The sequence below is a fragment of the Meriones unguiculatus genome, chromosome 8 (genome assembly GCF_030254825.1).
Source record: "Meriones unguiculatus strain TT.TT164.6M chromosome 8, Bangor_MerUng_6.1, whole genome shotgun sequence".
NCBI lineage: Eukaryota > Metazoa > Chordata > Mammalia > Rodentia > Muridae > Meriones > Meriones unguiculatus.
This window is the reverse complement of record NC_083356.1, coordinates 73,856,300-73,867,500: the sequence shown is the minus strand read 5'-3', so window position 1 is coordinate 73,867,500 and position 11,201 is coordinate 73,856,300. Positions and strand designations below refer to the sequence as shown.

Below are 11,201 nucleotides of genomic sequence, written 5' to 3'. Positions count from 1 at the left end.
GCCTGTTATCCTCACTGAGTGGCGGCCACTGCTGTACACCTGGCACAGGCCCCCACCCACGTCACCAGGGCGTCAGGTCACAGGACCCCAGCTCCAGCCCGGACGCCACTGACTGCAGCTGCCGAAGCCCCACACCTGCAGCTATAGCACTGTCATAGACAGACACGTAGGCAGCGCTTCTGCTCCCCGGAGACACAGAAGCCAAGCTTACTCGCTCTCCTTCTGGAGGTTTCTCTGTGTTCTCTGCTAACTTCTGCAGGCCCTGCCTGTCGCCCTGCTTGTCTACCTTCCTGCTGCACCCTCCCTGGAGGCACTGTAGCTCTGGTTTTAAAGATGCGCAGATCTGGAACGTCAGGTGGCGGGCATGGCCCCTTCACCTGCACCTGGTAGGTGCCCACTGAGTGTTGGTTCAGTCAGCAGGAGCTCCTCCTGCCCCACTCCCGCCAGGCCAAGCCTGTGCTCTTGCCTGGCTTCCAGCATCTTCCAAATACAGCGATCTCCTGCCGGTCCTGTCTCTCTTAGCTATACCTGCCTCCCAGTCACCCCTGCTATATTTACACTCTGAGCCCAGGACAGGAGTCTGAGCCACATGCCAATTGGGCTATCACTAAAGTCCTTCCCACCCCCAACTTTCCTGAACGTCACCCCGAACTACTCCACTCCCTCCCACAGCAAAGCGCGTTGCTCCTCCTCTGCTCTTGACCCTGTGCTCCTGTTGATACACCCACATCACTGCCCACACACCCCAGGCTCCCCTGCTGGAAACCCAGTGCCCCTACCTTGATGGCCCACAGCCCAGGGTGCTCAGGCTTAAAGGCTACGACCTTGGCTGAATCCGGAATGTTGAGGAGAACATTAAGACCTTCATCCGTCTGCAGGACCCTTCCTGTGGAAGCCCCGGGTGCCACTCAGTTCGCCCCTTCCCCAGTTTCCCAGCCCATTTCCAGGAACCCATAGCCCACCCACACCAGCCCCAAGTGTCTGACTTGGACCGACAAGAAAAGTGTCACCATTTTAAGTCCCCCATTGGTCAGTTGGCACCAGCCTTCCTGCTTCTTCATCCTCGGGGACGCCTCTCTGCCTTACATAGTGTCCCCTCACACCTCCCTAATTTCTACAGCCTTGAGTATGAACCTCCTGCCTCTACTGCTTCTTTGTGGAGTGTAGGAATATGTGTGAGAAAATATATATACTCACTGACACCACCCCCCCTTTTTTCTTTTTTGTGACAGGGTCTCTCCACTGCACTTGGACCCACCTGTCTCCACCATCCCCCTCAGGCTGCCACACCTCGGGGTTTACATGGGTGCTGGGCATTCAGACTCAGGTCCTCATGTTCATGAGGCAGACTGAGTCATCCCCGACTCTCCTCCTCCCGAGCGAGGCCTTTCTGTCTCGCCCTGGCCTTCCAGCTCAGTCTTGGGTCTAAAGAGGAAGTTGATCCTAGAGCAAATACCTAGTGGGTCCCGGACTTCGATCTCAGGCCCTGGCCCGCTCAGTGAGATGGTGACCTCCTTCAGGCTGGGGTCAAAAGGGATTCTCCACGTGTGCTCGCCTTCCTCCTCATGGTCTGCGGACAGCAGATGTACTTTGGAGGCCTGGATGGCCGACTCCACCCACTTTAGTACCTGAGAGGGTACAAGAGAAGATGAGCTAGCGGGCATGCCCAAGGTTCAGTATGTCTGGCAGCTGATGCAGCTCTAACAAGCTTCCACTGGGAGCAGAACCCACATGCTCCCCATGAATTTGGGCGTGGCAAACAATCTATTCAGTTCCCAAGGCCACTGTCCGACATCAAGCCTGATTGGCTCTTCTGTCCTCTGGCTTCTGTGTTTTCCAAACGACGCCAGTATGGAGACACCAGGTGACTCCAGGCAGAGAGAAGCAGGCACAGGCTCCTGCAAGATAGGCTTCTGCCCCTTATCTGCCCCTGGCACCCGTGAGGAGGCCCCTGTGTATACCAGGCACCTGGGGGATCTGGAGTCTCCATTCTGTGTGGTTCGTGGAGCCATAAGCACCTCACAGGGTGCTGGGCCTCTAACCAGGACTGTGGGGACCTGTATTCCATCAAATAAGGTGAATTAAAAATCTGCAAAGTGTGGGGTCACTGGGTCAAGCGCTTGCCCAGCGTGCAGGAAGCCCTGGGTTTGATCCCCAGCACTGAAAAAGCTTCCTGCGCCACCCAATTCAAGGAGAAACCCTGAGTGTGACTCCTGCATTCAACAGGCCAGCGCATCCCTTCCAAATGCACAAAGCCTTTCTGGAAGAACGCCCTCTGCTAAATGTGGAAGGAATGATGCAATTAGGAAACCATCATCTTGCAACGACTAATGAAATAATTGTTTCGGGCAAGGATCCTCCTTGGACGGTAAAAGCTCAGGGCGTAAGATTGATGGGGACTGAGCACCGACTGGAGCCGGGGTGTTACTCCACAGGCATGATGGGGTGGGAAGGCATGGCCTTCCCGTACACGGCTGCCTGTCACCACCGTAGCCATGACACCATTTGTCATCAGCTACAGTAAGACAGCAAGGTGCTGTCTGTCTCCTGATGGGAAGCATCGGAAAGGAGTCACAGCACCAAGCCCTGCACACACACCAGCCTCCCCTTACCCACTGATTCAGGTTAGACGGGAGGGAGCACGTCAGTGACACTGGGGCAAGGACTAGAATCTAGAACAGAGGACACAGCAGAGCTTCTTTAGCTGGTGTCATGACAATGAGCAGATGGCCCTAGGCTTGAGGGGACTTAACAGACGCAACAATTGAGAGGGGCAGGCAGCAATAATTAAAACCTGAGCCACAAAAGTGTCTTCAGAAAGCATTGTGAAGAGCTGGGGATTAAGCATTTGCATGCAAGTGTCAGGATCCGTGTTCAGATTGCCAGCATCCCAATAAAAAGCTGGGTGGGTGTGCTTGGGAGGTAGAGACAGGAGATCCCTGGACCAAGCTGGCTAGCTGGACCAGCCTAACCTGGAAACTCCAGGTGCCAAAAGGGACCCCACATCAATAAACAAAGTGGAGAAAGAGCACCTTTGATGTCAATTCATACCTTCACATACACACAACACAAATGTACCTCACACACATGAACACACATACACACATGCATATACATACACGCACACATGCAAAAAAAACAAAACAAAACAAAAAAACAGACAAGACATTTTGAGGCCAATTAGGAAAAACCAAACAAGGATTTGGTGCTAGAGCATGGTAGCTGTGGGGCTTAGGGGAGGTTGTTTGTTTGCTTGTTTGATTTTTGAGACAGAGTCCATGTAGCCCTAGCTGGTCTGGAACTTTCTTATGAGACCAGGTTGGCCCTGAACTCACAGAGATCTGCTTGCCTCTACTTCCAAGTGCCAGGATTAAAGGTGTGTGCCACCATGTCCCACTGTTCATAGTAATTTTAAAAACTAACAGTCATTTTAAAATGATAATGGTGTAATGGCACACCTGGGTGTGATGTTTGCTTGTCAATGTCAATTGCCTATAACTGGCTTCCTGGAATGCTGCCTGAGAAGAAGAGGTTCTGTGATTGATTAGCAATGTCTGCCACAGATATGGGACTAGAAAATAGTGGCTTGTATGCTACCTGCAGGCCATTCTGGCCCTAATTGGCAATCCTTCTGTTCTGTCTACCGTGTGGCTTTTCACAGAAGGGAAGGGACTTGGGCGATCTGCCTGAGATTTTGAGAACGAGCATGTTTTACTGACCGAGTTATAGCATGTGCTGTGAGACTCAACACTTCCCCTTCCCCCATACTTGGAGATACTTCATTCTCCTGCCTTTGCCTACTTTTCTGAGAAACATGTGTCTTGAAAAGGCTCCACCTGTCATGGCTGATGGACCAGGATGAAGTTCCTTGCACTGCCAGATGGTGAAGGAGCAGCTCTGTGCCAGCTGCCTGTTCCTCGGGTCATACAGTGGGCTCCACAGAAGATGGAGACAGAAAAGCTGCCTCAGGCAAGGACCACCCGGACAAGTTACATCAGCTACTACACTGATAGGGTTGCTGCAAGCTGTTCTAGAATATTCTGGTGGAGGGACGGTACCCAGCAATTCAGGCTACCAAAACACAAAGAGGGCTGGGACATGGACAGCACTGTATGACCCCAGCACGAGGCAGCCTGCCCTAGGGTTTGGAGGGGAGTGTGCCTTTCTTGCTCACAACAAATCCAGACCACCTTGTAGGGCCAGGCCCAGGGTCAAGGCCTTTTGGATGTGGCTGTGCCCTCAGGGCTCCAGAGCGGAATTGGGGAGCCTTCTGAGCAGAGTGCTTTCATTAAGCAAGCACAGTGTTTATTTGGCGAGTGTGATAGCTTCCAGATGTCTGTGGGGTGGGGCCTGGGATAGAGCCATGTGCTGGCCTGAGTTCTGGTCGATGATGGAGAAGGAAGGAAAGAATCTGGCCTGGCTGCTCTCCGCCAGATGACTGCTGCTGGGCCCTTCATGGCTGATAAATCATCCCCAGAGGCACTCCCAGGATGCTTGACAGCCAGGGCAGCTGAGGAAGCTGAGGGAACTAGAGAGAAGAATGGGGTTCACAGCTACAGATGGAGAAACTGAGGGTTTGGCCTGGAGTCACAGAGGGAGCGCCCACCCCGTCCCAAGGCTCTGCCCCTTGCCAGCTTCGCACCCCAGCTTCTCTATCCAACTCTGCCTTGTTGAGAACACGCTTGAGGTGCACCCCTACTCTTCTGGGGGCTTCAGTGGAGGGGGGAGGGGAGAAACATCTGCTTGCAACCAGAAGACTGGTTCAGCTGTGGTTGACCCTCACCTAGTCTTCCCAGACGCCCAGCACCATGCCCAGCACTCTCCTTTCACCCTGGCCACCACCTCAGGAGGCAGAGGGTTCCACCAGCACAGCTGCTCACAAGGGAGAGAGAGAGCGAGCGAGCAGGGAGCATCCTGCCGAGGGGGACTACGCATAGGGCGTAAGGTCTTCCTGAAGGCGACAGAACTGTGATCGCAGCAGCCCAGGCCTCAACTATTCTGCTACCCTGAATGCTGCTGGGAAGGATCTAGGGTGGGATGGTCTCAGGTCCCTCCTGCTCCATGCACCAGAGCCTCCTGGAGGGAGCTTCCCAGAGCCTCCTGGAGGGAGCTTCCCAAGCCCGTTGTTACAGAAAGCAAGTCACCTCTCTTCAAAGGGATTGGCAGAATCCGGGCCCCTTATCAGGTGTACCTGCTGCTGCTGGACAAGAGATATGCCCCAACCCTCAGAACTGACTAAGCTGAAGAGTGAGATGTGGAGTGGGGGGGGGGGAGGGGCAGTGGGCCGGGCAGTGGGAAGTGAGACACTCAGTGCTCTTCTGGGAAACCATAGGGTGACTTCCCAGCTTTTCTGTCCCTGCCCGTTCCTCTGTCGCTCTCCTGCATCGCCAGCTTTTGTAGCTGAGTGTGGACTGGGCAGAGCCTTGGGGGCCACAAGTAGGATGCTATGGTCCTGCCCAAAGCTTGATTTTCTAAAAAAATGCCCTTCCTGGGCGGTGGTGGTGCAGGTCTTTAATTCCAGCACTGAGGAGGCAGAGAAAGGCGGATCTCTGAGTTGGAGACCAGCCTGGTCTACAGAGTGAGATCCAGGAGAGCCAGGTCTACACAGAGAAACCCTGTCTTGAAAAAAAAAAAAAGGCTACCTCGGGCCTGGGACCACTGCTCAGTAGATGGAAGTGTGTGATGTGTACGCATGAGAACCTGAGTTCCCATTCTCGGAACCATCTAGAATCCGGAGCATGAGCCCAGTGCACAGACAGGCAGTGGCGGAACTCACTCACCAGGCAGTGTAGGTGACCTGGTTACTTTGGGTTTTAGTGGAGACCAACTAGGGAAGTACCCAGTGCTGACCTCCAGCCTCCACATACACTCACATACGAATACACATAGTCACATACCCCACATGCCCTAGGACAAACCTAAGGTCACACTGCCTGCCTCCAAATTGGTCCCCTACTGTGCCAGGATCATCAGAGCTCTAAGTCTCCTTGCCAGGGAGAGAGGTTCTTCAATTTCCTTCATATACTCTGGAACAAAGTCCAAAAAAAAAAAAAAAAAAAAGGAGGGAGGGGAGTTCCTTCTGCCTGTGAGGTCAAGTTTTCAACCAGAAAGAGCTAAGTGTCCCCAAGACAGAGGGCCTCTTACTCGGACTGGCTGCCTCCTCCTGGGTGGTGCATACAGCAGGTGCTTGATAAATGACCACAGTACAGAGTATATCTATCCTGCTGCTTTGAATGTACTTTGTGAAGGTCAAAGCATTTTTTCACATGCCTCTTCAGAAGTCTGAAGGATTTTTCCCAGCTAGAACCCCATGGCCTGCCTCCCTGGGGGCTGACCACAGCCTTGGCTGTCCCAGCCACTTTCTCCAGCTTGCTGAATGTCTGGGAATGTCTAGAAAGAAGCAGACCCAGGGCGTGAGGTTCTCCATGCTTGGGGCATCCATGCCACCATCCGGCGCAGCCCAGCCCTGCCTGCTTCAGTGGTCCTGCCAAGGGAGACTCCCACAGCAAAATGCCAGTGGGCTCACCTGGGGTGCATCGGGGCACCCTGGCAAGCTCTCCTCAGCAACTTGCCTCGCCTGTCTGTCTGATTAGCCTCTGGAAGTGGCTCCCCTAAAAGTGGGGACAAAACTGTCCCTCCACTCTGAAATGCCTCCCGCCCTCATGTGGGCTTAGTGCCAGCATGGGCCGACAAGCCAGAAACTAAAGCCCGTTGTGTCACAGAGAAGTATAAACGCCATCTGTCAACAGGGAGCCGAGGCATGCTAATCTAAACACGGCCCCAGAGACCAGCTCTCTCAGCTCATAAATACACAGCTCACAGAATCCATCCTAGAGGCCACTGCCTGTCTCGGAGACACCTTCTTTCCCAGAACAGAAGACACGGGGACCCAAAGCGCTCTGTCTCCCGGCCACTTCCTGGCACTAATTACTCCTTTAGGTGTCTGCTTGAGGTGCCCTTCATGGCCCAGCCCCGAGGGCACTGATAATCCAGTAGCATTAAATAATCACACAAGCATAAAATGACAATTCTGTAAAACAGTGCAGGGGTTGTGGGCTGGAAAGGAATGTGGAAAGAGATTTGACCTGGGCAGGTTGCTGAAGATGGTTTCCTGGAAAGGCACATATATCAGGAGGTTAGGAGCTGAGAGATGGAAGCCTGAGCAAAGGCCCTGGGGCCAAGGAGCAGGAGAGAGGCTGGCTGGGCTGTGAGGAGTGAGCAAAAGGAAAATGCAGGCTGAGGTTCTGATGAGGGTCTGGGTGTGCAGGAGGGGACAACAGGAAGGACATATGGGTCAGCTTTGGGGTAGTGTCTTGTGGTACCCACGGGTCATTCCATATAGGCTCGAGGAGGCTGGTGTCCATATGAGTGACAGCTGCAGCTCTGCCCAGCATTCTGAGCATGGCTTGCAGTCAGCTAACGCTGGAGGATTTGTAACACAGAGGGAGGCCTCTCGGTTCCACTAGAGATGGTGGTTAGATGCTGGTAGGGTGGGCACAGTAGAGGGAAGACGGGCTTTGGGGAGGAAGTGGCTGTCATTTGGTCAGGGAGCGGGACAGATGCCTGGTGTGCTCTGGGCTTAATGGATCTGACAGCTGGACCCTAAGGTGGTGGTGTCTGAGTGAGCCCTTCCCCAAGTGAGCCCCTCCCCTGATAAATCCTGACCCAGTCTGTGGCCCCCTGGCCCCCGACTCTGGGATAGAAACTACCTCCCAGTCACCCTTCCCGTACAATTTCTCAAGTTCTGGCTCTGGTGTGGGATGTGGGCAGCACCCCAAGGTGCTCCTCCAAGCCTCACCCTTTGACTTTCAGGGTGTTTCTCGAGTACTTGCTGGGGTCCAGGAGATCTGGGGAGATGATGCAGAGCCTGGAGGCGGCCGCTCAGCACCACTCAGCACCGCTCAGCACGGCTCAGCACCGCTCAGCAGGCCAGGCTCCCGTGCACCTGCTGTGTGAGCTGCAACACCCTCACCCATAGGGCAGCAGGCTGCAGCAAGCGTTCTGTGGCGGCTCACCTCTGACACCTGCTGCTTGTCCAGCTGGAACACCTGCCCAGAGCTAGTGGAAGCGATCTCCTCATAGGCCAGGTAGCCAGGATGGGTGCGGTCACCACAGTCCCCCGTCAGCACGAAGACCACCTGGAGGAGGGGCAAATAGGCCTGTGCTTTCCCCTGTAGCCGGGGGATGGGGGGGGCAGGACCTCAACCATGGAAGACGTGAGAATAATGACAGTGTCCTGCGCAGGGGATCGGGCGCTGATTCAGGGCAGGGGCTGGAGAAATGAGGGACACGTGGGTGCTTCACAAAAAGGATGAAATCTGTGACAAAGAAGGCTTCCAAAGTGGACTCCTTTTGGAGTGGTCCTGGGAGGCTACCGTGCGTGCTCTGAAAAACTCTAGAATATTCTAGACATGACAGCAGCTATGTCATCCCAAACCTTGAAGTTTTCCCTAAGAGTAGATACACCCTTCTCCCCTCTGCAACTGTGGGTGCAAAAACAAGAGGGAGAAGTCCTGGCCACAAGGACAAGGGTTCAATGAACTGCAAGGACCAAGGGCTGAGGATGAGGGTGGAGGAGCATTGCACTGGCTGGCGGGAAAGGAAAAGCGTCGGGGCTGCACCAAAAGCAAACCACATTGGCCCAGAGCTTGCAACCACGCTGCTTTCAGACAGGTGTGGCTGGGGCCAGCAGGGCTGGGCTCCAGGGCCACGGGAGGGACGCCTGGCTTCGGGCCCCCTCGCCCGGCCTCCTGCATGGCTGCCCGCCTCCCGCCTAAAGCTGGCCTCTCAAACCTGCGACTGCTTCAGCTGCAGGAGCTGCAGGAGCTCGTTCTTCTTGTGGTAGTCCTTGGCACGGGCGTCCGAGAAGATGTAGATGAAGGACCCAGGGTTGGCAACCTCCACGGCAGCCTTGATGGCCCCCACACTCATCTCCGGGCAGTCACCACCTCCCTGAAGGGTTGAAGCGTGTCTCAGTGGCTGCCAGCCACCTCGTCCACAAGGGAGCAGCCTGGGCAAACCTCTAAAACCAGTGGGAGTTGGGAGTCACCTCACACCCCGCAGTATGGCTCCCTGGGTCAGGCTGTGCTCCCTGTTTGTCCCTCCCAGCACCTGCCCTGTTGTGACTTTAGACAAGGGTCACTCTTACACTGTGTAAGCGACAGTCCCATCTCGTAGAAGGTGTGGAATACGGGGATGGAGCAGCTGAGGCACGAGCAAACGTTCAGTGTTTGCGTATGCATTCATGTGTATGCACAAGTATCTGGTCATACGCATGTATGCAAGTGTGTGTGGAGGCCAGAGGTCAGTGTTACGTGTCTTTCTTGATCACTCTTCACCTTCTTTTTTCGGACACGCCCCTTGCTGAATATGGGGCTCACTGATTCTGCTAGGCATATTGGCCAGCAGGCCTCCACAGTCCTCCTGTCTCTGCCTCCTCCGCACTGGGATTACAAGTGCGGGTGAGCCCACCCAGCTTTTTACATGGAGGCTGGGGATGTAAACACGGGTTTACATGTTTACGGGGCAGGCACTTTACTGAGCGAGCCATCCCCCATTTTATCACTATGTGACAGGGGAAGGCTCCATGGGAGTGCCACTGTGGACCGCCTCAAGAAGTCCTGTGGCAACCAAGGCTTAAGGAGTAAAGATCGGCGTGGAGCCAGACCAGGCGAGAAGAAAGGCTCTCCCTGTTGCCTGCCCCCCCCTCCCCGCATCAGGCCTTCGAGGAGACACACTCACACCCTCCCTGCCTGGCAGCACCCGGAGCTTCTGTGAGGTGAGAGCACACGCTGTTTGCACGACCAGCCTGCGGCAGCAGCTGACCCCACAGCACAACTTTCCTTCTTAATTTACTCTCACCCCAGAAGCCTCAGGTCCTCTAGCCCCTGCTCCGGGTGCTCGCAGATCCATCTGAGAAGCAAGCCCCACCTGTGCAGTCCCTGCCTCAGAGGTCAGGAAGAGGACAGATGTGGAGCCAGGTGTTTTGTGAGGCACGGACTTTCACGTGGCCAAGGACATGTGACTTGCTTAGAGGCGCAGAGGTCCGGACTAAGCTGCCCCTCACGCTTCAACACACACCCTTGCTGGAGCAGTGTCTCCCCTCACTCATCCACTAAACCAGCACCCGCTAGGCACTAGGGCTCTGGGAGGTATTTGTTTCATGGACTGAGGGAAGGCACCCAAGAGGTACTGGCTTCCAGGACCCAAGCTGAGGTGTGGGCTGCAGACTGAGGGAGAGGCAGGGTCAGGACGGAGAGGACGCCATCTTGGCTCCCAGGTAGCGCAGACTTTGGGCTCTGTCATGGAAGAGGAAGAGCAATAAAGAAGGCAGGCAGCCCACCTGAACGTAGAGTTCTCTCAGCTCTCTCTGAAACACCACTGGGTCCGCTGTGAGGGTCACCGGGCCAATATCTGTGGGAAGAGAGAGATTCAGGTGGGTTTCCCCAAGCACAGAAGGGCCCAGAGCAAACCCATTTCCCATTTCAACAATGGTCCCGAGCCCTCTCTAAGAACCCCCCACTCTGCCATCCCACCCATTCCTACTCTTGAAGGGAAAGGGATGCTAGGAAAACAGGAACAGGAAACAGTTCCTCCATTCTGGAACACAGCTGCCAAAACCAAGTCAAGCAGTTAAGCATGAAGCTTCTCAGAAACCCCATCAACATTTCAAAGGGGCAGCAAGGAAGAGGCGCAGATTCACACACTGGATGTGGAAGGGGATGTGGCGCACAGGACGCCCCTCCAACCCTGGTGGAAATCGGAGCCACCCCACCACCTCAGGAGAACACACGCTTCTGAGAGATTGACAGCTAATGATCTGCAGACCGGGCCATTTTTCTCACAGTGGTTTAAGCAAGAGAAATGAGAACACTGGTGCCCCCAAAGCCTTCTGCTCAGGTGTACATAACAATCATGTCCCCAACGGCTCCAAGCTGGAGGCAATGTTCTTGCACCCTGTTAACTGCCAGACAGATAGGGTCCATCCGGGTCCATTATGGAGTCAACAGCTAAAAGGTGACTTACGGGTGGGCAGCGTATACAGTGTGGATACTGTGCAAAGCATATGGCTCACTTCCTGGGGAGGACAAAGTAGGGTGTTATGAGGCTCGGTCCTCTGCTCAGGATGGTATAAGGTCTAAAATGAGGGAGAGGTTTCTAGGATTTCCTATGTAATGATCTTGGCTCTTCATGGTTTTTGG

At 54.6% G+C, this 11,201-nt stretch overlaps 1 protein-coding gene across 1 annotated transcript in view; it reads right to left on the bottom strand.

The window, feature by feature from the left end:
- The window catches only part of Hmcn2 (hemicentin 2), a 144,298-nt gene that overhangs the window by 115,674 nt on the left and 17,423 nt on the right, over positions 1–11,201 (bottom strand). Inside the window, exons 2-7 of the mRNA XM_060389902.1 lie at positions 10,343–10,413; positions 8,794–8,952; positions 8,016–8,138; positions 1,457–1,628; positions 780–886; positions 1–39 (exon numbers count right to left, since the gene is read on the bottom strand). The exon at positions 1–39 is cut by the window's left edge and continues 82 nt beyond it. Of these exons, the coding sequence (XP_060245885.1) occupies positions 1–39; positions 780–886; positions 1,457–1,628; positions 8,016–8,138; positions 8,794–8,952; positions 10,343–10,413 (671 nt within the window). The remainder of the gene's footprint in view (positions 40–779; positions 887–1,456; positions 1,629–8,015; positions 8,139–8,793; positions 8,953–10,342; positions 10,414–11,201) is intronic.